This window comes from Caretta caretta, chromosome 7, assembly GCF_965140235.1.
Source record: "Caretta caretta isolate rCarCar2 chromosome 7, rCarCar1.hap1, whole genome shotgun sequence".
NCBI lineage: Eukaryota > Metazoa > Chordata > Testudines > Cheloniidae > Caretta > Caretta caretta.
Genome location: NC_134212.1, coordinates 79,025,904 through 79,053,266, shown reverse-complemented (window position 1 = coordinate 79,053,266; position 27,363 = coordinate 79,025,904). Strand labels below are relative to the sequence as shown.

At 40.6% G+C, this 27,363-nt stretch overlaps 1 protein-coding gene across 4 annotated transcripts in view; it reads left to right on the top strand.

Annotated features, from left to right (window-relative positions):
• JMJD1C (jumonji domain containing 1C) overlaps window positions 1-27,363 on the top strand; it is a 310,246-nt gene that overhangs the window by 68,146 nt on the left and 214,737 nt on the right. For all 4 annotated transcript variants that reach the window (XR_012669363.1, XM_048857004.2, XM_048857005.2 and 1 more), the window contains one exon: window positions 25,546-25,710. Coding sequence is in view for 3 of the 4 variants with exons in the window: in XM_048857004.2 (XP_048712961.1) it covers window positions 25,546-25,710 (165 nt within the window). In the remaining variant the exon portion in view is untranslated. The remainder of the gene's footprint in view (window positions 1-25,545; window positions 25,711-27,363) is intronic.

Below are 27,363 nucleotides of genomic sequence, written 5' to 3'. Positions count from 1 at the left end.
CCACGACGAATGACGTACTTCATTCAATGAAGGACTCAAGGGCAACTCTCCGGTCCCTAGGAATTCAAACCCCTACGACCAGAAGGCGACAATATAGATATCAACCTTACTAGCGTCCACGCTACCCCGCATACACCCAGCAATTCTATAGATCACATGAGCAACAACAGCAACGCCAGAGACCCAGATACCAGAGTTGCTGTCCCAATTCCTTGGCAGTGTCTCAACCCCCTCTGACTAATAAACAGATCTGAAGCCTTGGTGGAGACTATAGAAAACAGTTTTCCCACTTCAGTGCTTACACCACATGCCCCTATTTTTGGACACCACCTATGACATTCTCCCATCAATGGCAGAACATTACCGCTGACGAGTGGGTTATAGAGGTCGTCACAATTGGCTATTCCATCCCTTTCCTATCCTTGCCTCCTACCCCACCCTCCCAGTCCCTCTTCAGGGACCTCTCTCACGAGCAGCTGCTCCTCCAAGAAGTACATCGCCTTCAATTGGGAGCAATGGAAGTTGTGTCTGAACAACACAGAGGGAAGGGTTTCTATTCCTACTATTTCTTAACGGAAAAGGAAAACCAGGGGATGGTGACCGATCCTCGACCTCAGGCAGCTCAACAAATTTATGAAAAAGCAAACATTCAGAATGGTTACCCTCACCACCATAACCCCAGCGCTGGAGCAGGGCGATTGGTTTTCAGCCCTCGACCTACAGGATTCCTATTTTCATGTGAATATACATTCAGCCCACAGACGTTTCCTTCGTTTTACCCTTGGCTTGACGCACTTTCAATAGAGGGTACTACCCTTTGGCCTATGCACCGCTCCCCGTGTTTTTTCCAAGCTCCTAGCTGTAGTCACTGCCTACCTCAGGAAACAAGGGGTCATAATATTTCCTTACCTCAACGATTGTCTCCTCAAAGCCTGAACCCTCGATGAAGCTCTTTGATGCACGCAGCTCACCGTCGCTTGCTTCCTATCCCTCGGCCTACAAATAAACAAAAACAAATCCACATTATCTCCTACCCAGCACTTGGAGTTCATAGGAGCACACCTCGATTCCCGGAAGGGAATAGCATTTCTCCCGCCCGACCACTTCAACAGCATGCAACTCCTGGCCATGAAACTTCGCAACAGTGCTCAGGTCATTGCTTGAGACTGTCTACAACTACTAGGTCACATTGCCTCATGCACTTTTGTGGTAAAAAATGCACGACTATCATAGAACCATAGAATATCAGGGTTGGAAGGGACCTCAGGAGGTCATCTAGTCCAACCCCCTGCTCAAAGCGGGACCAATCCCCGATTCTTGCCCCAGATCCCTAAATGGCCCCCTCAAGGATTGAACTCACAACCCTGGGTTTAGCAGGCCAATGCTCAAACCACTGAGATATCTCTGCCGCCCCCTGCTTCCAAGCTTCGTTGGCCACAGTGTACAGACCGAATGTACACGCTCTAAACAAGCCTCTATCCATACCTTTCAGAGTCAAAGACTCTCCTATGGTGGATAGTTCCCTCCAAACTCTGCTCAGGAGTTCTCTTTCTACAGGATGCTCCATCCCTCATAATGACTACCGATGCATCCCTCACAGGGTGGGGTGCACACATGTCCCACCACACAGCCCAAGGGCTATAGTCTTCAGCCGAAACCTCCCTACGCATAAATGTCCTAGAACTTCTAGCCATATGCAATGCCTGCCGTCACTTCCTCCCATTAATCCGAAACCAACACGTACGGATAATGACAGACATCACCTGCATGTTCTATGTAAACAGGCAGGGAGGAGCTTGCACTCACTCGCTCTTCATAGAAGCTATGAAGCTCTGGAATTGGTGCCTTGCAAACAAATCTGGATATCAGCCGCCTGTCTTCCCAGAGCTCTGAATACCACAGCAGATGAATTAAGCAGATGCTTTCCCTGGGATCACGAATGGGAGATAAACAAGGCGATCATCCACAACATATTCCGCATTTGGGACTACTCAACTATAGACCTTTTCGCAACTGCGAAAAACATGAAATATCCTGAATTTTGCTCCAGAGTGGGACTAGGCAAACATTCCCGAGGAGGTGTGTTCATGATCTCATGGGATCAGGACTTACTATATGCATTTCTCCTGGTACCGGTTCTCCACAGACAAAGATACGAACAAATCGTGCCATGGGAATTCTGATTGCCCCGTCATGGCCCAGCCAACTGTGGTTTCCGTTCATCACCAGAATGTCAATTGGCTCACCGATTTCATTGCCGCTCACGCCGAACCTCCTATCGCAGCAACACAAGCAATTTCTTCACCCCAGCCTCTCCATGCTTCATCTCAAAGCTTAGCTCCTCCATGGTTCTTCCAAAACAAACTATCATGCTCTGAGTGGGTTCAAAGAGTGCTCCTACATAGCAGAACACAATCTACTTGCATCACCTCTCTCCGAAAGTGAAGGCGATTCACACAATGATGCTTAACTAAACGATTTCCTCCGACTTCTGCACCTCTTCCACTCACACTTGACTGCCTATTAGACCTGAAGCAATCTGGCCTTTCTTTCAGCTCTATCAAAGTCCACTTAGCTTCTATTACAACTTTTCATGACAAGATTGATGATACCTCTGTTTTTATTCATCCAGTCACCAAGTGTTTTCTCAAAGGGCTCCAATCCCTATACCGGGACATTAAACCTCCTACCCCTCTGTGGGACCTTCACTTAGTCTTATCCTGCTTCATTCAACAACCATTCAAGCTCCTAGCCACTTGCTCCCTCTTACACCTCTCTGTGAAAATAGCATTCTTAGTGGCAATCACCTCCGCCAGACGGGCAGGAGAAATAGCATCACGCATGGCGGACCCACCGTATACGCTGTTTTTTTAAGGACAAGATTACCCTCCGACTACACCCCAAATTTCTTCCAAAGGTGCATTCGTCATTCCACATCAATGAGCCGATACACCTACCAACCTTTCCTAACCACATGCAAACTCTTTTGAATCCACAGTGCATACATTAGATGTATGCAGGGCTTTGTCCTTCTATTTGGATAGAACCAGGCCCTTTAGGAGCTCTTCTAGACTCTGTCTCCATTGCGGAGTGCTCCAAAGGGGCACCTATTTCTACCCAGAGACTTTCAAATTGGATTTCTGAGTGTATCCGACTCTGCTATCAGATAAAGAAAGTTATGCCTCCAGACGGCATTAGAACTCACTCCACTAGATCTGTGGCTACCTCCATGGCTTTTCTACGCAAAGTTCTTGTCTGACATCTGTAAAGCGGCCACTTGGACTTCTGAACACACATTTGTTAAGCATTATGCCCTTACTGAAGGCCCTCTCTCTGATACATGATTAGGCAGAACTGTATCTACTGCATTCCTACCAGATCCGAAGTCCCTGCCTCCTTGAGAAACACTGCTTTTAAGTCACGTGGAGTGGAGCACCCAGAGGGACCTCTCTCTCTCTCAAAGAGGAGGTTACTCACCTGTGCAGTAACTGACGTTCTTCGAGATGAGTTTCCCTGTGGGTGCTCCACTACTCACCCTCCTCCCCTCTACTTTGGAGTTGCGGTAGCCTCCATTGTAGAGAAGGAACTGAGGAGACCGGTCGTGCACATGTACTGTTAAGGTACACTCAGTGCGGGGGTGGGGGAGCAGGCTCTGTGTGTGCACAACCGGTATGAGTACTGCTGTCAAAATCTCAGAGCGAAGATGCAGGAACGCACCAACACCTGGAGTGGAGCACCCACAGGGACACTCATCTCAAAGAATGTCAGTTACCGCACAGGTGAGTAACCTCCTCTTACCGGCAGTCAAACTTATTATTAGGCTATTCATCTGGAGCTTGGCAGCTATCAAGCTGGTGTTGCCATCAGGTCTCTGAGCTTAGTTTTCTGGTCTTCCTCTCCTAAAAGTGCTTTGTAAAATGGTTGTGTGGTCTGGCATTGGAGTATTCCAGTAAAAGTAATTAACAGAAATATCCCTTCGCGGATTGATAGCTACCTATTGTTAAACAGATGATATAATGAACTTTCCCTGCCTTTCAGATATATTGGAGTTATATCTGTCTGTTTCACTTACCCTTAAAATTTGTGGTAGCTGAGTCATTTTCAGGGGGTACTCTTTAATACTTTGTCTCCCAACACTGTGAAGATGTAATTTTCAGAATACAATAAAAGTAACTGTCTTCATATTAAAAATAAGTGAATGATACAGAGGTTGTGATGTGCCTAGAGTACAGTGGTCATGGATTAAGTATTTTATTCCTAGTATCATTCCCTTTTCTTTAGCCATTTGTAGTATAGTATGTCCTGCCAAACCACTAAGTGAACTTAAAGCTTAACTGAAAAACAATTATTTGTTAAATGTTGTATGACTGTCAGGTTCAAGATCTCTTAGTGTTCTGAAATTGTGATAGCCCCATTATGTTGCTTTTTTTCAATCTGCTGCAGAAATATTAGTATGATTAAGGCCACTTTGGACAGGATGGCCAGTTTAAGAAATCCTTTGTGCCTCTTTCTACAAGTCTTGTTGAATTTGTTAGAAGATAGCAGCAGCTGTTTAATATTCATCCTTTTCAGTGTGGTGGTGGTGATCCACATATATCTTATTACATGATTTTATTTAGCCATCTAAACAGTAGTTTCAATATAGAGTTACTTGAGATAAATTGTTTTTCTTGTCTTGACCCATCAAAATGCTGTATTCTCATTTTATACATGGCTTTATAGTGTATATGGAAAGTTCAAAAGGCGTACATCACTTTCTATACATTTGGCTTTTGAAAACTTTGCATTGTATAAAATGTTCCTTGCATTTCAGGGATACAGTTGTGAAAACGGTGTTGTTGTTTTTTTAATCTGACTAAATCTCTAGCTGATGATGATAATAGTAAAGTTTAAATTTAGCATCAAATTGAATTAACAGTTCATTCTTTTAAAAATTTGCTGTTTTTTTCACTCCTTGTAATTTTATAAAATGAGGAACATAGTAGCTAAAGACTAACCCATTTTCTGTAGCCAGTACTGTGTCATTTAGACTGAAATTTCCCTTGTGTACTCAAAAAATCATGACTGAGTTTTTGGTATGTTTCAAATTGTTTGTCTGTTGTTGAGATCTGGATGGAAAAGATCTTGTTCAATATTTTAAGTGCCTATTTTGCACCTCTAATTTAAAAGGCATTTTTGTAAAACTTCAAACTCCTATTTGTCTTCAATGAGAAGTTTTAAAGAAACTTGGTTATCCAAATTGTTTTTGTAAGCATTATAAACTTATATTTTTAACTACATGGAATGTGATTTTTCTGTTAATTCAGTGTAGTTCACTGCTTTAGATATAAGATTTTTTTTTCTTGGCACATGCATTTTGAAATATAATGGATCCCCCGCAATTCAACTCACATCTTTTAGAAATATTTTTATTTTTCAAGATGGCAATCGCAATGTCCCAGTAGGATTGGCAGCTTTTTTGTTTTGTCATCTTCTTCCTTGGGATCAAAATTTAAACTTTGTATAATATGTAAGTTGCTCTACACTTTGGGGTGTAGAGCCCAGTCTAGTCCACAGAATATTGCACTACACTGCTATCTATTTCTGTTTGATGAATAATGCTAGTATTTTTCTTTAAATACCCCTCCTCTCCCTCAAAAGTGCAAAACATTGTGTTAATGAAATTTTGCTGAGAATTTAGCGAACAGTTTAGCAAACATACAATTCAGTAACTAACATCCCTCACCATTCAAAGTTGCTTAACATCATTTATCCTATAATATCTCATATCATACAATTTCAGTATATCGTAGTTCCTTTGTGACAGATTTATGTTACCAATCTGCTTGGGGCTTCAGCTGATCAGGCTGGGGCCGCAGGATCTTTAGGGGAGGTGATGATGAAGGAGCACACCAAGTGACTAAGCTTAAAGCATTATTAACCAAATAACAGCAGTTAGTGCTGGGTGTGCCCCACGTCACTCAGAGGGAGGAAGAAAGCAACAGTGCCCACTTCAATACTTACTTTCATACTTACACACGCACAACCCAAGGCTGGCCAAGCCTGGGTGTAACGTAAGAAGAAAAGTGAGAAGAGTAGATGAGAGTTCTGCCCTGTGACGAGGTCGTCTAGGGTCCGCTGTAAATCTCTGACTTGCTTCAGCTCTCAGGAGGGTTTTAAGCCCTGGGTTCTTCTGGGGGCGATTCGTCCAGGGACTCCTGTCTCCGGTGCCCTCTGTACCAGTCCGAACCAGCCTTCGTGGCTCCCTTAGCTTCCCCAAAACACACGGGTTTCAGGGTTGCAAGACTTTTGTGTTCCAACTTGCTGACATTTGCAATTTTACTAGTTTTGCAACCCCTTCAGTTCTGTCTGGCTCAGTTTTCCTTTCTTACGGCTAGCCAGGGTTGAGATACAGGCTTCCAGCTGTTTGGCAGCAGAGAGCTTGTTTGTTGCGCTGGCCTTGGGCTGCAGTTAGTTCCTTATTTTTGGACCTAGCTGGATCGTTGAGTTAACTCGTTCCTTTCTCCCTTTCTTCCCCTTTGGCCTCTTGCAACCTGCAAAGGAATCTTCCATTCCACACTCACACCTTTAACCCTTCCCAAGATCCTTTCCAATGCATATAAAAGTGTTAGCAGTATACAACACTGGTGCTTACCCAGGGGACCCTGGGAGGGAGGGGGCAATTTTTATTGTGACACCTTCTCCACATCAGATGTGGCCTTCCAGACAAACTCTGAAGAGACTTCTGCATGTTAACCCCACAAGTCCAATACAGTAACTCCTCACTTAAAGTCGTCCTGGTTAACGTTGTTACATTGCTGATCAATTAGGGAACATGCTCGTTCAAAGTTGTGCAATGCTCCCTTATAACGTCCTTTAGCAGCCACCTACTTTGTCCACTGCTTGCAGGAAGAGCAGCCCATTGCAGCTAGCTGGTGGGGGCTTGGAACCAGGGTTGACCGGCAACCCCCCTATCAGCTCCCCGTTCCCCTAAGTTCCCTGTGCGGCAGCCGCCCAGCAGGCTATCAATTGCCGGCAGTTCAACTGTCCCTCCCCCCTCTGCCGTGTGCTGCTCCTGCCCTCTGCCTTGGAGCTGCTCCACGGAGCCTCCTGCTTGCTGTGTGTCCCTGTGCTCCTGTACCCCGCTTACCCTATCTTCCATAGAGCAGGGGGGACACATGACAGGGCTCAGGACAGAGGGAGCTTCCTGGCAGCAGCTGCAGTCTCAGCTTGCTGATTAATTTAAAAAGGCAATTTACTTAGAGTGGGGTCAGCGTACTTAAAGGAGCAATGTGCATCTCTTTCTCACACACAGGGTGTGTGTCTGTGTCTCTGTCTGCCGTGCTGCCTCGTAGAGTGTGAGGCTAAATTAACAACGAGTTAACCCTTGAGGACTCAGCCAATTGCTAGTTCATCATTTAGTAGTAAGGCATACCCTGGGAAATATCCCACCCTCTGACTTTACCACCTCAACCAAGCTTCACAATCATCATCACGGTGTACCAGTATTAAATTTTGTTTAAAACTTATACTGTCTGTCTGTCCGTCTGTCTGTCTATCTAAAAAATAAATAAAATAGTCTTTTGTCTGGTGAAAATTTTTTTCCTGGAACTTAAACCCCTCCCCCCGATTTACATTAATTCTTATGGGGAAATTGGATTTGCTTAACATCCATTTCACTTACTTGCATTTTTCAGGAACATAACTACAACATTAATCGAGGATTTACTGTATACCTTCCTCTAAGTTCTCAGTTTGAACTTTACTTTGACTAACTCACTCAGATAGGGAGGCTAATTCTTCCAGTCTTCAGAGGCAGCGCCAATTTTTAAAAACCCACATACAGATCCTTTTCCACCTGGAAAATGGCCAGGTCATGACAATAGCTTCTTCTAATTATTCCCTAGATATCACCTAGACTAGACATTTTTCTTTCTTAATCTTCCTTGAAACACTGCAAGTCATCAGTAGCTTTAGAAAATTTGGGGCAGTAGCCTGCATGACCATTCATTGAAATTTGACAGAGCCTGGCTAATGTTCAAGAAATGTCTGAAATACAAGAGCAGAAGAATTTCCTTTTGTGGATAACTTGCATTTTCTCAAGTTACATGAACTGAAAAGGGACAGAGTGGCTTACAGAAGATAAACATGAAAAACAAAACAATGAAATGTTCTCGTTTGTTATGTCAGAATAATAATAATAAAAAACCCAAGCAAAACTGTATTTAAAAGTGGGAAAAAATGTAATGCCTCACGTGGTAAAACCTGCAGAATATAATAGTACAGAATATAACTTAGTGTTCACCTTTTCTCCCTTAATCACTCACATATCTCCAGTTACCCTTTGTCAACCATTAGATACTGAACATGGAAACAAACAGAAAAACCCCACAGCTTTGGAAGGGAATTATATGAAATGATGTTTCATTTTTTACACAACCATGAAGCAGTATGTTTTTAGAATATGAGGGTAAGAAGTAAGTGTATCTGTTAGGTAGGCCACAATTCATAGCAGAACATGAAAACCTCAGGTGCCATCACAGCTCAATTAATCAGGTGACGAGTAGAATGAAGGTGCATATCTGTAGTAATGTATTAAAAAAAAATTGGTTTTTGTAGTCTGTTTTCAGTTTCATCCTTTCCATTTAGTGTCCCCTGGCAAGAGGTCTGCCAGTGCAGTGCTGTTCAAGCCCATATTTCTTAACTGGTAACACTTAATACATAAATCCTATATGAAGAATTTTTGGCTGTTTTCAATTGTTCTCTTGTATAGAATGTATCTTGCCAGCGCAGTTTATCAGAGAAATGTATTTTGTCCACATCTCTCAAATGAACTGTAGCAACACAGTGTTAAAGGGTATTTATTTAAAAAATAAACTCACAGTGAAGAGCTAATATGACATTTTGGAGATAAATATTTGATATAAATACATTTATGAATTTGTACAGCAGAAAGATCAGAACACTGAAGTGTGAGATGCAGTTGCTATGTAATGAGAACATGGTCAGTTTATTAACAGATGTCTACACACACCGAGTTATCCATTTTGTATGTGTAACACAGCAGGCATAGGAAAAAAAGTTGTCAGCTTGTCGGAAGAGTCATTTGCATTCTCAAAATGGAGTAGAGAACAATTGTATCTCACTTTCAGCTTCTGTTGTCAAGTATGGTTAGACTCCTGGCACTTTAGGAAATAACATCCTCTCAGTAACTGTGATTTATCCAGGTGCTTTATAATGAACTAAATGAAAAGAATCAACATATTTCTTCTGTGTATTGGCAGGTAGCAGTATGTTTGATTTAACTATGTTTAGTTTTTCCTAAAGTGTATTGACATTTAAGTTATTGTACTGAATCCTTGTGGCATTGGAAATCAGGCTAAAATAACTATAAATACAAATATAACAATGGATGGTTTCTTAAAAAGTCTGATCACTTGAACTCGTAAAAATCACGGGCTAAACACCTGGAGTTTGTTCAAGAGCTGAACCAGCTTTTAACAGCAGTAGTGTTTTCTGGAGATGCAGGGAGAATTTTTTTTATCATTTTGTCTGTTCTGTTCGTTTAGTTCAATGACTGATTCATTTAGAAAATGATTGGGAGTTGAAAAAGCTTGTTTTCCTCTTCCAGTCTGTGACTAAAAACAACGTATGAGAGGATGAGGTCCACTAGTTCTAAAATCTTGAAGGACATTGTGACCAGAAACAGAGTTCAATTCACAAACTACAGGTAACGCTTCCTTTGTTTAGTCAGTAAGTTGTAAACGCAAAAAATGTTTTGACAAAATAACATTTTTCTCAAGTATTCAGCATATTAAGATAGTTTTATTTAACTGATAAACTAAACTGCTGTTTTGTGCATTTGAATTGAATTCTAGTATTCATCCAAATGCAGCTTGAAACAAATCAGAAGTAAAATAAGTAATCTTCTAGTAAATAAGAAATGCATTATTGACCATTTGCCAACATAAGACTAAAGAGGAATCTGAATAAATGTATGTTAAACTACGTAATTACTTAAATAAATGTCTATAGATATAGTGTAGCCTCCTGACCTAGCAAAAAAGTAGCCTATTTAGTATAAAGGGTATATTTAGTTGCCATTCAACGTACTTTAATGGTTACCAACCGTTAAAGGATCAAGAGTTTTCATGAGCCTGGTCGGAAAAAAACACCCAGTGAACCACACTGTTTGCTAGAGCAATGGGAAATAACAAACCGTCTTTAAATTAGTCTCTCAGGCACTATTCATCTTTGCATTATGACTTGATGGCAAGGCTAAGCTGGGTAAGCATTTTTTCTTCCTTTTTTCCTTCAGGGCCACTCATTAAACATTCTGGCTTTTTTGTATAACTGTTATAATTCCTAGATAAAAAGCTATGTTAAATTGCAATTAGCTGAGAATACGTACAGTAGAGTAGAACCTCAGAGTTATGAACACCAGAGTTACAAACTGATTGGTCAACCACACACTTCATTTGGAATCGGAAGTACGAATCAGGCAGCAGAAACAAAAACAATGAAGCAAATACTGCAAGTACAGTACTGTGTTAAACATAACGATGTAAAAAAAGGGAAAGTTAAATTTTTTTGTCAAGGTAAGGAAATAGTTTTTGTACTTGTTTCATTTAAATTCAGATGGTTAAAAGCAGCATTTTTCTTCTGCATAGTAATGTTTCAAAGCTATATTAAGTCAATGTTCAACTGTAAACTTTTAAAAGCACAGCCATAACGTTTTGTTCAGTTACGAACAATTCCTGGCATGTTCGTATGTCTGAGGTACTACTGTATCAGCAAAGAGTAAAAAGTTAGAGATGTTATAATTCTCCCTAAAATCAAACATCATAACTCCAAGAGAACTTTAAAGACACTCAGATGGCACTGCTCTCCTCCAGAGCAGGCGATCTGTGGACTCCTCACTGGTTTGGATACTGATTACAGCTTCAGTCTTTACGTCTGAGGTTAGTACCCACTCCTTTGCATGAAGTGCAAAGTGCAAGCCAGACAAGCTACAAGCCAAAAACTAGCCAACAAGTAGCTCACAAGCCAGTTAAGCTTAAAAACAAGCCCAATTTCTGTGTGTTTTTCATGGGTTTGGCATGTCTGCCTTCCAGGCGTTGTGCCTATTAATAAATTACCAGAAGTCCACCCTTATCCCTATACAAAGGATACAGTTTATCGGGGTGGTTCTCAACTCCCTACAGGCAAAGCCCCTGCTTCCAGAGGATCGTTTCTGCTCAATCTCGATTTTGATAAGCTCCCTTCAGGCACCTCTGATCACAACAGTTCAGATGTGCTTGAGTCTTCTGGACCACATGGCATTGTGAACATACGTGGAACAACGTGTGAGGCTGCATCTCAGACCTCTTCAGGGTATATTCACCCTCATGACATCATCTGGACATGGTATTTACTGTTCTACCTCAAGTCCTTTACTCACTGACTTGGTGGTTGAACAGACAAACAGTTTGTGCGGGAGTACCGTTTTTGAGGCCCCAACCATCCATGTATCTGGTCTTCAGCACCTTGGTGCTCGGTTGGGGAGTCCTCTATGGGCATCTTTGGACTCAAGGCCTGTGGTCTCAAGAAGATCTCTCGCTCCATATCAGTAACAGAGATCACTGTGCAGTTCGCTTGGCCTACCAGGCGTTCTTAATGCACATTAGACAATGCAGTCTCAGTTCTCACAGACAGTACAACTCCCGTGTACTACATCAACAGACAGGGTGCAGTGCGTTCTTCCCTCCCATTGCCAGGAGGCAATCAGACTGTGAGAGTTTTGCCTTACGTAATCAATCTACCGCAAAGCATCTTACCTTCTGGGTATGCAGATCCGCAGCAGGTCCTTCTCCACTTACCACGAATGGTCCCTTCATCCAGATATCACTAGAAACATCTTCGAGAGGTGGAGGACTCCCCTTATAGAGCTGTTTGCTACCTGCAACAACAGGAAATGCCATCAGTTTTGCTCCCAGAGGGGCCGTGGCCTGTGGTCTCTTACAGATGCCTTCCTGTGGCATGGACAACTTATCTGTATTATACGTTTCCCCCCATTCCATTAATTCACAAGATTCTGTTGCAGATCAAGCAGGACCAAGCACAGGTCATCCTTATAGTCCTGGCATGGCCCAGACAACAATGGTTTACCACCCTCTTACGCCTTTTTAAGGTGCAGCCACCAATCTGGCTCTCACTCCACCCGTATCTGATCACTGAGGACCATGGTCAGCTGCTTCACCCGCATCTCAGCTCTTTTCATCTGACAACCTGGAACCTTCACAGCTGAATCCTGAAGAGCAAGCTTGCTTGGAGGAGGTTCATAGTCCCACTAGGCAGTAGAAAACATTCTACCAGGGTAATTTACCTGGCAAAGTGGAAATGATTCTCCATCTGGTCTTCCCAGTGTGGACTTCCACCTATACAGTGCTCATTGCAACTTATTTTGGAGTACCTTCTGCTCTTGAAACAGTAAGGTCTGGTCCTTTCTTCAACCAAGGTCCACATGGCAGCCATTTAAGCCTTCCATCCTAAGGTCGACAACAGATTGGGTGTGGGTGTTTTTTTTTTTTTTTTTTTTTCATGAAATGGTAATCTGTTTTCTCAAAGGGCTGGAGAGGGTGTTCCCTCAGAAGGAACCAATCCCTCCTTGGGACCTAAATCTCATCCTGACAGGCCTGCCCTTCATCCCCCTAATGACATGTCTGCTGTTGAACCTACAAGTGCCTTTTTAGTGGCCCTCACTTCAGCCAAGAGGGTTTTGGAGATCCGAGCCCTCACGTTGGAACCCCTTGTATACAATCTTCTTCAAAGATAAAGTGCAGCTGCACCCACGTTCAAAGTTCCTCCCAAAAGTGGTTTCACAATTCCACTTGAGTCAAGCAATTTTTATACCAGTATTCTACTCTTAAGTTGCATGCAGATAGGGAAGAACAGCATCTTGGATGTTAGATTGACCCTGGTATTTTATATTCAAAGAACCAAACTGTTCTGCTGCTTGATTCAGGTGTTCATAGCGATAGCTGAGAGAATGAAAGGGCGCCTCATTTCTGCGCAGAGGATTTAGTCTTGGATTACTTTGTGTATCCAGGCATGTTACGACCTCGCAGGAGTTCCTCCTCCACCTAACCTGACTGCTCACTACAAGATTGTAGGCCTCTTTGGACGCTTTCTTAGTTCAAGTCCCTATTCAAGATGTCTGCAGGGCAGCAACCTGATCCTTGGTGTTCACATTTTCCACACGCTATGCCATTACGCTACAAGCCAGAGACGATGCCAACTTTGGCCACACAGTGTTACAGGCAGCTTGTCCTTGAACTCCGAGCCCACCTCCTGTGCAACTGCTTGTGAGTCACCTATATTGGAATGGACATGTGTATGCACTCAAATAAAAAATGGTTATTAACCTTTCTGTAATGGTGGTTCTTTGAGATGTGTTGCACATGTCCATTCCAAGAGCTGTCCATTGTCCCCTCTCTTGGAGTGGTCAGTAAGAAGAAACTGAAGGGGTGCAAACTCTATGGGTCCCCTTATGCTGGTGCTATGAGCATATGGCATGATGGAGTGCTGGAGCCGACCCCACGGATACCAGTAAGGGAAAAAATTCCGGCAGTTGTGGGTGGATCGCACACGCACCTATATTGGAATGGACATGTGCAACACCTCTCGAAATACAACAGATACAGAAAGGTTAGTAAGTTTGTTTTTCCAACTGAAGTTGATTCAATAAGAAATGCTTTTAAGCTCGACAGTTATAAAACAGTGCAGATAATGCATTTACCACCATTTTATGGAACTGTTTTCCAGGTGTACATAATTGTTTGGTTATAATTGGGTAACTTGGGTTTAAAACTGCGTATTTGCATTTGATGTTGGCTTTCATCAGAATATTAGGTTTTTGAAGGAGAAATATGCTGGTTGGAACAAGTACAGTTTGGATTTTTCATCTTTTCTTGTAGTTTTTTACATTGTAGATTTGGTTGGAGAATATTTGTGTTTAGCTTATCTGTTCTTATCTGTTCTTGTATACAGTTTAATACACAAGAGAAAGAAGGATGAAAATGTCTGGAAGGTTTATTTTTCAGCTAGGGTAACTATAAATGAAGAAATGCATGTATCAAGGATGGTAGGGAAATCTTGAATAGTGCAGATAGGACCTTCTGAACTGTAATTTCCTATCCTATACTCAAACTATTTCCGTTGTATTTGGCTGCTTGCTGCATTGCAGCTATTCTCCACTGAAATGGATAGCACTTTCCATGGACTGTCCAAATATATATTTCTTCATACTTCAGTAGCAGTTTTACTGTATAAAGCTATTTTTTAGTTTACTACAAATTGTATTTTAAGATTGCTTCTGTACAGCTGGAAATATACTTAGAAAGACCTGGTAGATGGCAAATGTCATTCCTGTCATAAAGAAACCATCTGTAATTTCACAAGAATGCCAAGCTACTGGAAACAGGAGATTAGCTTGTTATGAAACATTTATTTTTATTAATGGCATGATGCCTCATGTCATTACATCCAACCTTAATTAATGTTTGGTTATAATGTCACTGTTTCAAAATATGTTTGGGAAATCTTGAGGTAATTCGGCTGTGTTCTATTTCTTAATATTAGACAGTGTTAAGTAGTTAAAGTAGTCCACTAGAAATACCTTTTTAAAAAACTGAATTTAATCAAATAGTTGTCTGGATCCCAAATCACTGAAGTTCTATTGCTACAAATGGTAGTTCATTTTATGTTCTCTAACTTTAAGGCATACATTTTATGGCCAGTAGGGGGAGTCACTGGCTCCTCTTATTTCTCAACATAAGTTTTCCATGTTCCCATTTGACTTGAATTACAGAAACACTTTCTGCATTTATACTGTTCTGTTTACTGGGTTGGAAGGCATCTTACATCTCCTTAACTTTACCACCTTGTTGTGTTTCACTTGAACAGTAAGTGTATATTATGTGAACTAGCTATTAATGGCATCTAAAACTATTATCTTACTCTGACTGCAGTGAATATGTTCAGTCTTTCATTCTTCTAAAAAAACTTCTTAAACAAATGATATAGTAGATGTGCAAACATGACCCAATACTTAAGTCCATAGTTATCAGTTAATATTGGTGTGAGGTGTGGGGGAGAGAGGAAGCAACGTGGAGTTACATTTTAATGTATAGATATGTCATATGGATATTTAGGGACCTTCACTATTGAACTTTTCCGGTTTGAGTTAATGAAATTTAGCTTTAAAGGCAAATGAAGTGATATATATATTTTTATCTAGGATGTTACTGTGTACAAAACTTAATTTTCATAAGATTAAGTCTTTTACCAATAAAGCATTTACAGTACAACCTCAATTACAAATACCAGAGTTACAAACTGACCTCATTTGGAACTGGAAGTATGCAATCAGGCAGCAGAGACTACCCAAAAAAAAGCAAATGCTGCTTAGGACAGTACTGTGTTAAACATAAACTACTTCAAAAAAAAAATAAAAGGGAAAGGTAAAATATTTTTGGCAAGGTAAGGAAACTTCCTGTGCTCGTTTCATTTAATTAAGATGGTTAAAAGCAACATTTTTCTTCTGCATAGTAATTTTTCAAAGGTGTATTAAGTCAATGTTCAGTTGTCAACTTTTAAAAGAACAATCATAACTTTTTGTTCAGAGTTACAAACAACCTCCATTCCTGATACATTCGTAACTCTGAGGTTCTACTGTATAATTGATTTATTTAAAATAAAACAATAATCTCCCCATTAAATTCTTAAAAAGTAGCGTAAGTATCAGTTTTCGTAAGAGCACTCTATTTTATCTTCATCTGTCGAGAGTACAGCATATGCTTGGAAAACTGCTGAATTGAATTGCTGAAGCCTGGTTAAATTTGTAAATGTGAAAGTTGTTCAGGCATATTATTTAAAAAAGTATAAATCTCAAGTACTTAATTAAGACATTTTCTAACTTCATGAATAAAATTCCGAAGTGTTTTCCTTTATGAATTTTTAGGTTAGTTCTCAGCTCATACATCTCTTCTTTGAGGAAGAACACTAGTTATACATTATAGTTATAAATAACACATTCCATATTTTAACTGTATCATATGTCAGAAATGAAATTAATGTGATGTGCTCACTGTGACCTCCCTTTGAAGTCAAAGGCCAAATTCCTATTGACTTGAATGATGTAAGATTATGCTCTGTTTTTTATAAAGTAAGTCATATATGTCATAGAAGTGTAAGAATTGTTTGACCTTCCAAGGTGAGTTACCCAAAACACTGATACTTGCTTAATTACTGGGGTGGGGGCAGGGGGCAGATATTTTGTTAACTGTAGCCAGGGTGAGGTTTAAGCAGTTATTAAACTGAGAAAAAAAAAATTGAACATTGAGCTCATGATGAGGAATATTAATGCAATAGCATGGAAATGCAATGACTGTCCTTTGTTCCCCTTTACCTTCCCCATTTGGGAGAGAGAACAAGAAACCATTCTGTAAATGCCAGCCAATGAGTCATTTTAGCATACTGTGGTAGAAACCTTGTAGATAAATATGGTGCAGAAATCCATTTGCTTATTAAACAAAATTGCTTTGTCTGAGATTGTTAAAATGTTACACAATTAAAAGAATTTTTAGTGTTTCTAGCTGTGTTGTCTGGAGGTGGTATTGGAATAAATATAGTTAATGTCAACCTTCAGTTTCTTAACACTCCAGTTGTCTACAACATATAACTTGGCAGAAGAGTAATGATATATAGTAGTTCAGTGTGGAAGAGTTGTAAACGACATCCTGCTGACTCTTGATGGTTTCAAAAAAGAGGAATATACTTGAGCTATGCTTTTTTTTCTTTCTCTCCACTCCCCCGGCCATCCCCAGCATTAGAAGTAGGGTAAGCTGGAGGATGACAGTTCTGCTTTACAACAACTTTCAAGGTTTCAAAATTTGGTTTTGTTCTTCATTGGAATGAAAATAAACTTTTTCACAAAATGGAATTGTGTTGACACATCAGTTTTCAGATAGAAACGGCTAGGTTTTCAATTTAGGTCTCCCTCTGTCTGGTCAGAAGTGACCAGAGTGCCCTGGACCACAGAAACATTCCCACTGAAAACTTAAACTTTAAGGCCAGAAGGGATTTTAAGGCCAGAAGGGATCATCATGACCTCCTGCACGTTGCAGACCACAGAACCTCACCCGCCCATTCCTATAATTGATCGTATCTCTCGCTGATTTACTGAAGCCCTTAAATCATGATTTGAAGACTTCAAGTTACAGAGAATCCACCGTTTACTTTAGTTTACACCTACAAGTGACCTGTACCCCATGTTGCAGAGGAAGGCAACCCCCCTCTCCCCCCCAGGGTCTCTGCCAATCTGACCTAGGGGAAATTTCTTTTCTGACCCTCAATGTGGTGATCAGTTAGACCCTCAGCATTTGGGCAAGACCCACCAGCCAGATACCTGGGAAAGAATTCTCTGTAGAAACTCAGAGCCCTGCCGATCTACTGTCCCATCACTGGCTGTTGAAGACATTTGCTATTAGTAGTCACAGATGACTACCTACAGTGGCAAGTAGCCATTATCATGCTATCCCCTCCAAAATAATATACCTAGATTTCAGCAAGGCTTTTGACACTGTCCCATTTGACATTCTGATGAATAAGCTAGAGAAATGCAGGGTTGGCAGAACTACCATTAAGTGAATCCATAATTGGTAAACAACTGCAAACAAAGAGTGTATTAATGGAATGAGGTCAGATTGGAGGGAGGTCTCAAGTGGGGTTCCACAGGAATCTGTCCTAGGTCCAGTGTTGTTTAACATCTTTATTAATGACCTAGATGTAGGAATAGAGAGCATACTGATCAAATTTGCAGATGACACAAAGCTGGGGAGGGGGTTACTAACACTTTTGAGGATAAAGCTAAAATTCAGAGGCATCTTGATATACTGGAGAACTGGGCTATAGGCAACAAAGTGAAATTCAAGAAATTCAACGAAGACAAATGTAAGGTGCTACACTTAGGGAAGAAAAACCAAGTGCACAAATATAGAATAGGGGATAACTGGGTTGGCAGCAGCACTGCTGAAAAGGATCTGGTAGTAGTGGTAGATCACTACCTCAGCATGTGTCAGCAATGTAATGCTGTTGCCAAAAAAGCAAATGCAATTTTAGGTTACATTAGCAGAGGCTATTAGCATGCATGTCAAGGGAGGTGATAGTGCCGCTCTACTTGGTGCTGGTTAGGCCTTAGCTGGAGTACTGTATACAGTTTTGGTCACCAGTGTATAGAAAGGATGTAGAGAAACTGCAAAGGATCAAGCGAGCGATAAAGATCAAAGGGATGAAATGCAAGCCATGTGAGCAAAGGCTGAAGGAATTGGATATGTTTAGTTAGGAAAATAGGAGATTAAGGGGGGACATGATAGTGGTCTTCAAATACTTGAAAGGCTGCCATTAAAAAGATGTAGAAAAATTGTTCTCTCTTGCCACAGAGGGCAGGACAAGAGGCAGTGGGTTCAAACTACAGCATAGCAGATTTAGATTAAATCTCAGGAAAAACTTTCTAACTCCAAGACAATGTAACGGACTACCTAGGAAGGTTGTGGAAGCTCCTTCACAGAAGGTTTTCAAAAGGAGTCTGGGTAGCCGTCTGTCTTGGATGATTCAACCACAACAAATCCTGCATCTTGGCAGGAGGGTGAGACTAGATGATCCTTGTGGTCCCTTCTAACCCTATGATTCTATGAAAAACTTATCAAGCTCAGTTTTAAGACAGTTAGGGATTTTTTGTCCACTGCTCCCATTGGAAGGCTGTTCCACAACTTCACTCCTTTGATCGTTAGAAACCTTTGTCTAATTTCAAGTCTAAACTTGATGGCCAGCTTATATCCATTTGTTCTTGTGTCAGCATTGGCACTTAAATTAAATATCTCCTCTCCCTCCCTGTTATTTATCCCTTTGATGTATTTATAGAGAGCATTCATATGTCCCCTCAGCCTTCTTGAGGTTAAGCTAAACAAGCTGAGCTCTTTGAGTCTCCTTTTGAAAGGTAGCTTTTCCATTCCTCGGATCATCCTAGTAGCCCTTCTCTGCACTTGTTCCAGTTTGAATTAATCTTTTCTTAAACACTGGGGACAAGAATTTTACAGTCGTCCACCTGATTTCTCACCAGTGCCTTGTATGATGGTATTAACACTTCCCTTCACTTCTACTTGGAAATACCTTGCCTGATGCATCCTAGGGCCTTTTTCACAGCTGCATCACATTGGCGACTCATAATCCTACTGTGATCAACCAATACACCCAGGTCTGTCTTCTCTGTCTCTTCCAACTGATGTGTCCCCAGCTCATAGCAAAAATTCTTGTTGTTAGTCTCTAAGTTTGTGACCTTGCATATTGCACTATTAAATTTCAGCACATTTCTGTTACTCCACTTTACAAGGTACCATCCAGATCTTCTTGTACGATACTCTGGTCCTCCTCCATATTGGCATTACCTCCCAGCTTTGTGTCATCCGCAGATTTTATTTGTGCAGCCCCACTTTTTGTTTCAAGATCAGTAATAAAAATGTTAAATAAGATTGGTCCCAATACCAATCCGTGAGAAACTCCACTAGTAACCTTCCTCCAGCCTGAGTGTTTACCTTGCACTATGACCTGTTGTAGTCTACCTTTTAACCAGTTTCTTATTCACTTTTCAGTTCTCATCATAATCCCCATCTTCTCCAATATAACTAATTTACTATGTGGAACAGCATCAAATGCCTTACTGAAATCCAGGTAGATTAGATCTACTGCATTTCCTTTGTCTAAAAATAAGTTAATCAAATTTGATGTTTCAGCTTCAAAACAGCATATTTAGATAAAAATACATTTGAGAGTTCCAATCAGCTCTAATTAGAAGATAGCTTGCAACCTTGCTTTAATTGGAAAAAGTATTGTTGAAGGTTTTTGTCCCACTTCTGCTGGAAAATTGTAACAAGAATTGTAAAAACTAGCAAGCTAAAACCAATTATATTTATGAAATATTCCCAATTAGAACTTCTCCTTCATGTCCAGATCTTCAGTGCCATGTTGCTGAATCTTCAACATGTACTGCTTCAGGGAGGCAGAACAGAGTTGTCCATAACTGGGAGGGCTGGGAAGCCGGGCTCCTCTGAAGACTTTCCAAATTGTTGTTCTGTCTGCACAGAACAGGATGGCATTGCAGCATATCCTCCTTTAGAGACCTATATCAGTTAAGTAAAGGGAAAATAGTTGGGAATTTTGAGCCTTGGCATTCATTAGGGATCCCAATTTGGCTACAGATTTTATTTTAGTGGCCTGGGTTGCTGTGTTGTTTTGTCTGGGCTTGGGGAGGATGGCGAGCGGCTCTTTTGAACATGGTTGACTAGCCTGCAGGGTGGAAAAAAATTATTTTTTAAATTTAAAAATGGATTTATTTTTTATTTTGGGGTTTTTTATTTAAATGTAATTCCTTTTTCTTAAAAATCTATTCAAAATAAAATTTGAAATTATAGCAATCAGCATAGACCAAGGTCTAAATGGACTATTGTCTATTAAAATCATTTGATTTTAATTTAAAAAATACTAAGTAATAATACATGTTTGACAATTTGAAAGTAAGTCAGACTACTGAATAATTGAAATTACTAGCTAAGCACATGGAAGCAGAACCAGTTTTTGCAGGTGCAAAGAGATTTTCTTTATTTCAGTTTATTCTATTAGTGCAGTTCATTCAAAGTTAAGATACTGATTGGAAGTTGAAAAAACAAGAAGACACATTTTCTTTTTCCAATCTGTGACTAAAAACTAGGTGTGGAAGGATGAGATCTACTAGTTCTAAAATCTTGAAGGACATTGTGACCAGAAACAGTTCAATTCACTAACAGATAATACTTCCTTTATTTCATAAATCAGTTAGTTTTAAATGCAAAATGTGTTTTGATAATCTTACTTTTTCTTATGTATCCAGCATAATTTTAACTAATAAAAATGAATTTAAAGGGCTGTTTTATTTATTTTTAAATGAATTCCAGTTTTCATTCAAATAGAGCTTGACATAAACCACATAAAAATAATAATAATTCAGTAAATTGAATATGGTCAGTGATGAATTTTTTAATATAATAAAAAGTAAAAGTTAAGAAAATGAAAATATATAATGTTACATAATTGCTTAAATGAAAGTGTATAGATATAGTGTAGTCTTCTGGTTAACAGAGACACCAAATTTAGTGTAAAAGTGATGTATAGCTGCAAGTCAACATGTTTTAATGGTTACTGACTTAACCATTCTTTAGGAAAACAATTAAAAAGTTGAAATGTAAAACAAGGTTAAATTATTTAAATTTAGGTTTCCTGGTTGCTGATTTAAAGCATGATAACTGGTGATTTAAATAACTGAACTTTAAAGTTGATTAATTTTAAGTTAATTTATTCACTTAAAACTTTACGCATGAAAGAAGCAGTTTCGTGTAGGGTCGGAAAGGGTGTATGGGTACTAGGGTAGATATATGATAAGGCTGGGTTATAGCAGAGTTGATCTCTGCCATACCTAATTCTACTCTATTTTTAGAGCTCTTCCTTTGTTGTTCTAATGACAAGCAGCTAAAAATCAGGGACCACAAACATCTCCTGATGACTCTCCTTCTCCACTGTACCCAAGTTTTGTTCAGGTGGGGTGTTGAATTTACATGTAAATCTTTAGCGATAGACACATTTATATTCTCATAAGTATTTATTTGGCTAGTATTTCAGAAAATGTGACGTATGTAAAGCAGTAGTTCCTAAAGTGCTTGAGCCCATGGGACTCTATTTTTTTTTCAAATGCATTTATTCATTTTTTTAAATCAAATTGAGTTTTCATGCCTCTCTCCGTTTTTAAACTTCATAGATTCCAAGGGCAGAAAGGAGCAAGTTATATTTGGCACTGATGTGATCATCTAGTCTGACTCCTGTATAACATAGAAAGACCTCAAAGCCACAGAATGCCCTCAAAATAATTCCTAGAGCATATCGTTTAGAAAAACATTCAGTCTTGATTTTGAAATTTCCTGTAATCATGACCTTTGGTGAATTGTTCCCATGGTTAACTACCTTCACCGATTTTTAAAAAATTGCACCTTATTTCCAATCTGAGTTTGTCTAGCTTCAACTTCCAGCCATTGGATTGTCTGCTACATTGAGGAACCCATTATCAAATATTAGTTCCCTATGTAGGTAGTTATGGACTATGATCAAGTCACAGCCTTTCTTTTTTAGCTTTCTTTCTTAGGGCTGATCTATACTAATGCTGTAAGTCGATATAAGTCACACTAGTTCAGTTACATAAATTACGTAATTGAGTTCTACATAACATAGGTTGACTTAGAGTGATATCTACCCCGCACTGTGTCGACAGGAGACACTCTTCTGTTGACATAGCTTCCGCCTCTTGGGGAGGTGGAGTACAGCCATTGATGGGAGAGCGCTGTCCCATTGACTTCACGTGTCTTCACCAGAAGATCGCAGCAGTGCTGATTTAGCTGGTAGACATGGCCTTAAGCTAAATTGCGTGAGATCCTTGATTCTATCACTTTTTAATGATAAGGCATGCTTTCTAATCCTTCAGTCATTCTCTGGTTCTTCTCTGAACCCTCTTGAATTGTCGATATGAGAACTGGACACAACACTCTAGCAATGCTCACACCAGTGCGAAATATAACTTGCTGCTACTTTGGAGAATTTAGATGAGCCTTTTTTTTTTTCCAGGGATAGACTAGCCAGGTGCAAGTTATCTTGTAAACAGCTCTTGACCAGCCTCGGAATAATTGCATATAATTTGCAGGGAAGGAAAAATAGGACAAAGTTTCTGTAAATGTGTCTTGGGCGATCTAACAGCATAGAAATGTTTAAGTTCATGCCACTTGATGTATTTCAAAGGTAAAATCCTTCTCAGAAGGACTAGAGAAAATAATTGCAACTACTATACAAAGTATGGCTATTAGCAAGACAATACTTTAAGATGCAATCTGTGTTCTTCTGCTATGGTTAAAAAGGTCTTACTGTACTTTAAACGTTAATGAACTCTTCTGAAATATTTTGATCACAAAAGGATTACACTTAGCCTAATTTACAGAAAAATTACCTAACACGCTTTGTATTTTAATAAATATGAGAGTTGGTAATTAGGTACATCATTTAGTTCTGAGTTTTTATAAAGGCTCTTTTCCAGTCTTGGCAAATTAAATGGTAGTGGCTCTATTAAGTGAGCACAAATATAAATTAGGATTTGAGTGGAAGGGTATTGTATTACTCTGTTGCCACTTAACTTTTCTGCTTTAAATTTTTATATACGAAACATTGAGATTTTTGTAAAAGTTAGCATTCAAATTTGAATTTGTGGCAGGTGAGAGTGGGTAAAGAGTTGAGGGTTGGAGAGAGAGAGAGTGGAGTGAATAACAATTGAGTTTATCAACAAGAAGGGGTAAGTGGGGAAATGTGGTAGGAGTCATGGCTATTGACTTACTGGAAGGGTGGAGATGATGGGAAGGAAGTGGATGATGTTTCAGGAGATGAGGGGGGAACTCGGTTACGGAGAGATGAGAGAAGAAGTAATATTTTGCAAAGACAGAGTTGAGTGGGTGGGAGGATTGACCCAGGTTAAAGGTCAAACAAGGAAGTGAGATGGGAGGCTCAGATGGGCTGCCAGCATGGAAGCTGCTGAGGATAAACATCAGCGTTTGTGATGGAAGGGAGAGCTAGATGTCAGTATTTGAGAAATAGGTGAGTGGGAAGAAGTCAGGTGGGCAGGAGATAGGATGGAGTCACTGGGGCAAGTGGAGAGGTTAGAGAAGGAGAGCAGATGAGAAACTTATTCATCTGAGACCAGGGAGAAGGAGGAGAGGGTTGAAGCGGGAATGTCTCATCATATTTTGGTGCATGTTCTCTTGAAATAAATTGGCAAGATCAGTGCAGAGAGAAAAGAGCAGGAAGGGGAGGGTTTGAGAGCACGTCAAAGGAGCAAATAGGCAGCTGGGTTGTGATCCTGAGATTCAATTCAGTTGGAGAAATACAGTTGTTTAGCTTGGAAGATGGCAGAACTGAAGGGCAGAAGTCGGTCTGGTCATGGGATTTTCACCAGATATGCTCTGCAGCAGAAGAACAGGAATGTAGGAAGTGGATGTTGGGGGTGAGCCAGAGCTTGATGGAGTTGGAAGGCGGACCTCACAATAAAAGAGAGGAACAGAAATGTCAAGTGTGGAGGGGAGTGAGGAATGGAGAGAATCAACAACCATATCAATGGAAGAAAAGGGAAGAGAGGACTGAAAACAGATGAGAAATCCAGTATGTTGATAGATATGCTGATAGACTAAAAGTCATGGGAAGGCCAAGAGACAGGGCATGAGGGAGGGGGCTTATGGTTGATGTTGAAGAGAACAGGTGATGGTCAGAGAGGGGGAAATGAGCAACAGCAAGATCAAAGAGAGGGCAAGTGCTTGGTTAAGACCAAGTCAGATGAATGGCTCTTTGGGAGAGTTTAACAAGGGCTGCAAGTCAAATTAAGACTATAGGACAAGGAAACATGCACCTAAGGGGTCAGATGGGTCATCAACATGGAAGTTGACGCTACTGAGGCTGATTGGGGGTGGTTGTGAGGAGAGGAACTGAGAGATCCAGGAGTTGAAATCAGAGAGGACAGCTGATGGGGAGGGATTGGGTGGATAGTAGATGACGACAAGATGGAGTGGGAAGAAGAATTGGATGTAGTGCTGTTCAGAACAAAGAGTGGGAAGGAGGTGGAGTGGGAGGGGTTTGGAAACAGCAGGAGTTGGAGAGCAGAAGCCCCACACTCCCACTACAGTCTGATCCAGGGCATGGAGTATGAGAGAAGGAGATGCTTTATAAGAGAGGGTAGCTGCAGAGGCAATGTCAGACAAAGGGATCCAGGTCTCTTTGAGAGCCAGGGCCTGGTGGGAGCAAGATATGAAGTCATAGATGAGGTTTTTTTTGTTTGTTTGTTTGTTTGTTTTTAGAGATGGTGGTAGACATTTCAGAGACAGCAAGAGAAATGCAAGGGGGAAGGAGAATGGGTGTGAGATTATGAACAGAGGCAGGAGAGGGGCAGACATAGTGGAGAGGGTGGGGAATGAGGCAATGTCACCAGAGGTCAGGAAGAGGTGGTAGAGGGTGTGGATATGGCATCTAGATTTGTGCTGGTGGGTGAGTGGTAGATGGACAAGGGCCAATACACACAACAACAAAAAGCAGGGAAATGATTTGAAGGTACACTCGTAGGTACCCTTAGGTAGCTGGAGTGCATGGCCTCTCAGGCCATGAGATATGGCCAGGCTGACCCGCTTGAAAGATCTAAGAACAGTGGGGCACTCCAGGATGGGGACTGGTCTCTGGCACTGGCAGAAGCTCCCCCTGAGGTAGCTGGACTGTGGTGTGGTGATTTTCATTGAGATTGAGCAGGTATTTCAGATTAATTTACTGAAATTCTTGTATTTAATTTTATAATCTATACTGTACAAAATGCAATTGTTTATATATGAAATAATAAATATTTTGTTTTGTGTTCTCTAATTTTCCCAGGTATATGTGGAATTTGATGACCTTGAATGGGAAAAACGAGAGTGGGTTAAGGTTTATGAAGATTTTGCAGCCTTCTTGGTGGAGTACCAGCTGGTCTGGGCAAAAAGAAAGGACCCTAGCCAGACTCAGGGATCAAAGATCAAACAAATTCAATGGCCTGCATTGGTAAGATATTTGAAGTGTCATTTTTAAGCTGTTAAACACAGAATGTTACTAGGAAATTGTTTAATTTCATTGTAATTACCTTGATGTTGGAAGTTAGTTGTTTTCTTGTCTGTCAGTCTTGACTCCGCTGGTCGAGCAAGCTCATGTGAAAGGATGGGAATTCCGTGATACTAGTCACTCATTTTAATTTAATTTTTGAGGTGATGCAGACCATGATAAACTTAGTATCTCCTAGTGATATAATAAAACTGATAACACCTCTTACAGACAAAGCAGTTTGTGTTAATTAACCTAGTAGCACTATGTTGCACTGGTACAGGGAGATTAGAGTTGGGTTAACAACTTGCATCCCAGAGCTCGTGACTACGGAGGGCTGAGGAGGCAGTGTAATTCTAATGGAAATAGCAGCATACGTAGGAGTTGCGTCAAGGTCCAGAGAGATGACGGGTGAGTACAGACTCATTGAATCAGTGATAAAATAGTCAGTTGCATCTTCTCTGAAGTGAGAACTGTATCCTTCTGGATATCTGCAGTGACACTCAGATGCTGAAGCAGATGAGAGGGTTAAAGATGGCTTTTTCGCCCTGTTTACTTAGGAAGCTATTCTTGTTGCTGACAGGTCCTGGGTAGTCCTAGGCTGTGATGAGGATCTGATGAGGTCATCTAAAAAAGGGACGGACATGAATCCATGTCTTCCTCAGAGAACCTACTAGCACAGCCAGGATCTTCCTAAAGACCCAAGTTGAGCCTGATTGGGAGAATCTTGTATTGAAAATGTTTTCCATTGTAATAGAACTGTAGAAATCTCCTGTAACTTCTCAGACTGGAGTGTGAAAGGAGAACTCCAACAAGCATATCAATATCATGAGTCTTGGGAATGCTTAGCCATGATATGATGATGATTTTAGTGTCTCCATCTGGAATATCAGTCTCATGGTGAAATTGTTGAATAACCTGTGATCTAAGATGGCCTCCAAATCCCCATTCTTCTGTGGAACCATAATGAATATGTTCTATAAAACCTTTGTGTTGATGGGGCAGGCTCTATTATCTTTGCATTGATGAGGTGGGAAATTCTTATGTTTTTTCCTTGTTTTGTCTGTATAAGTCAGTTGGTAAGCTCACCAGCCAGGGAAAGTAGAATAAACCTCCCAACAATCATTTCGTCCATGTCACTTTCTTTGGGGCTGGCTCTGTTGTTCACAAAAGATTTAAAAAGCTGAAAGTATTATAAACACTGGGTGCAGGAGGCCTGTCCCACTTTCCAACGTCTGGTAAGGGAGCGGGCACTCCTGTTCCTTTAGGCAGTATTCAGCAGGCATTCACATGATTCTAAATCAGCTGCCTCTTCATCATGTGCCCTGTTAAGCAGTTACTGGAAGTTGTAGATTCTAGTCTTAAAGTTCAGGGCTCGTAACATATTGGGAAGTGCATATGCACCCAAGGACCAGCAACCTAGTCAAATTTCCCAAAGATGAAGAAACTTAAATGGGGAATTCTGCATGGGGTAAAATCTCTAAAGCCAACTCCTCCTCCCCACAGATCAGGTAATCTCCTTGAAGGTAAGTGTCCTGTAGTTGTAGGGAATGCTTGAAGCTGGATCGATTTCCATGTTAGCCCTGCCTGGAGTTTCATGCCTCCCTGATTGAAGCA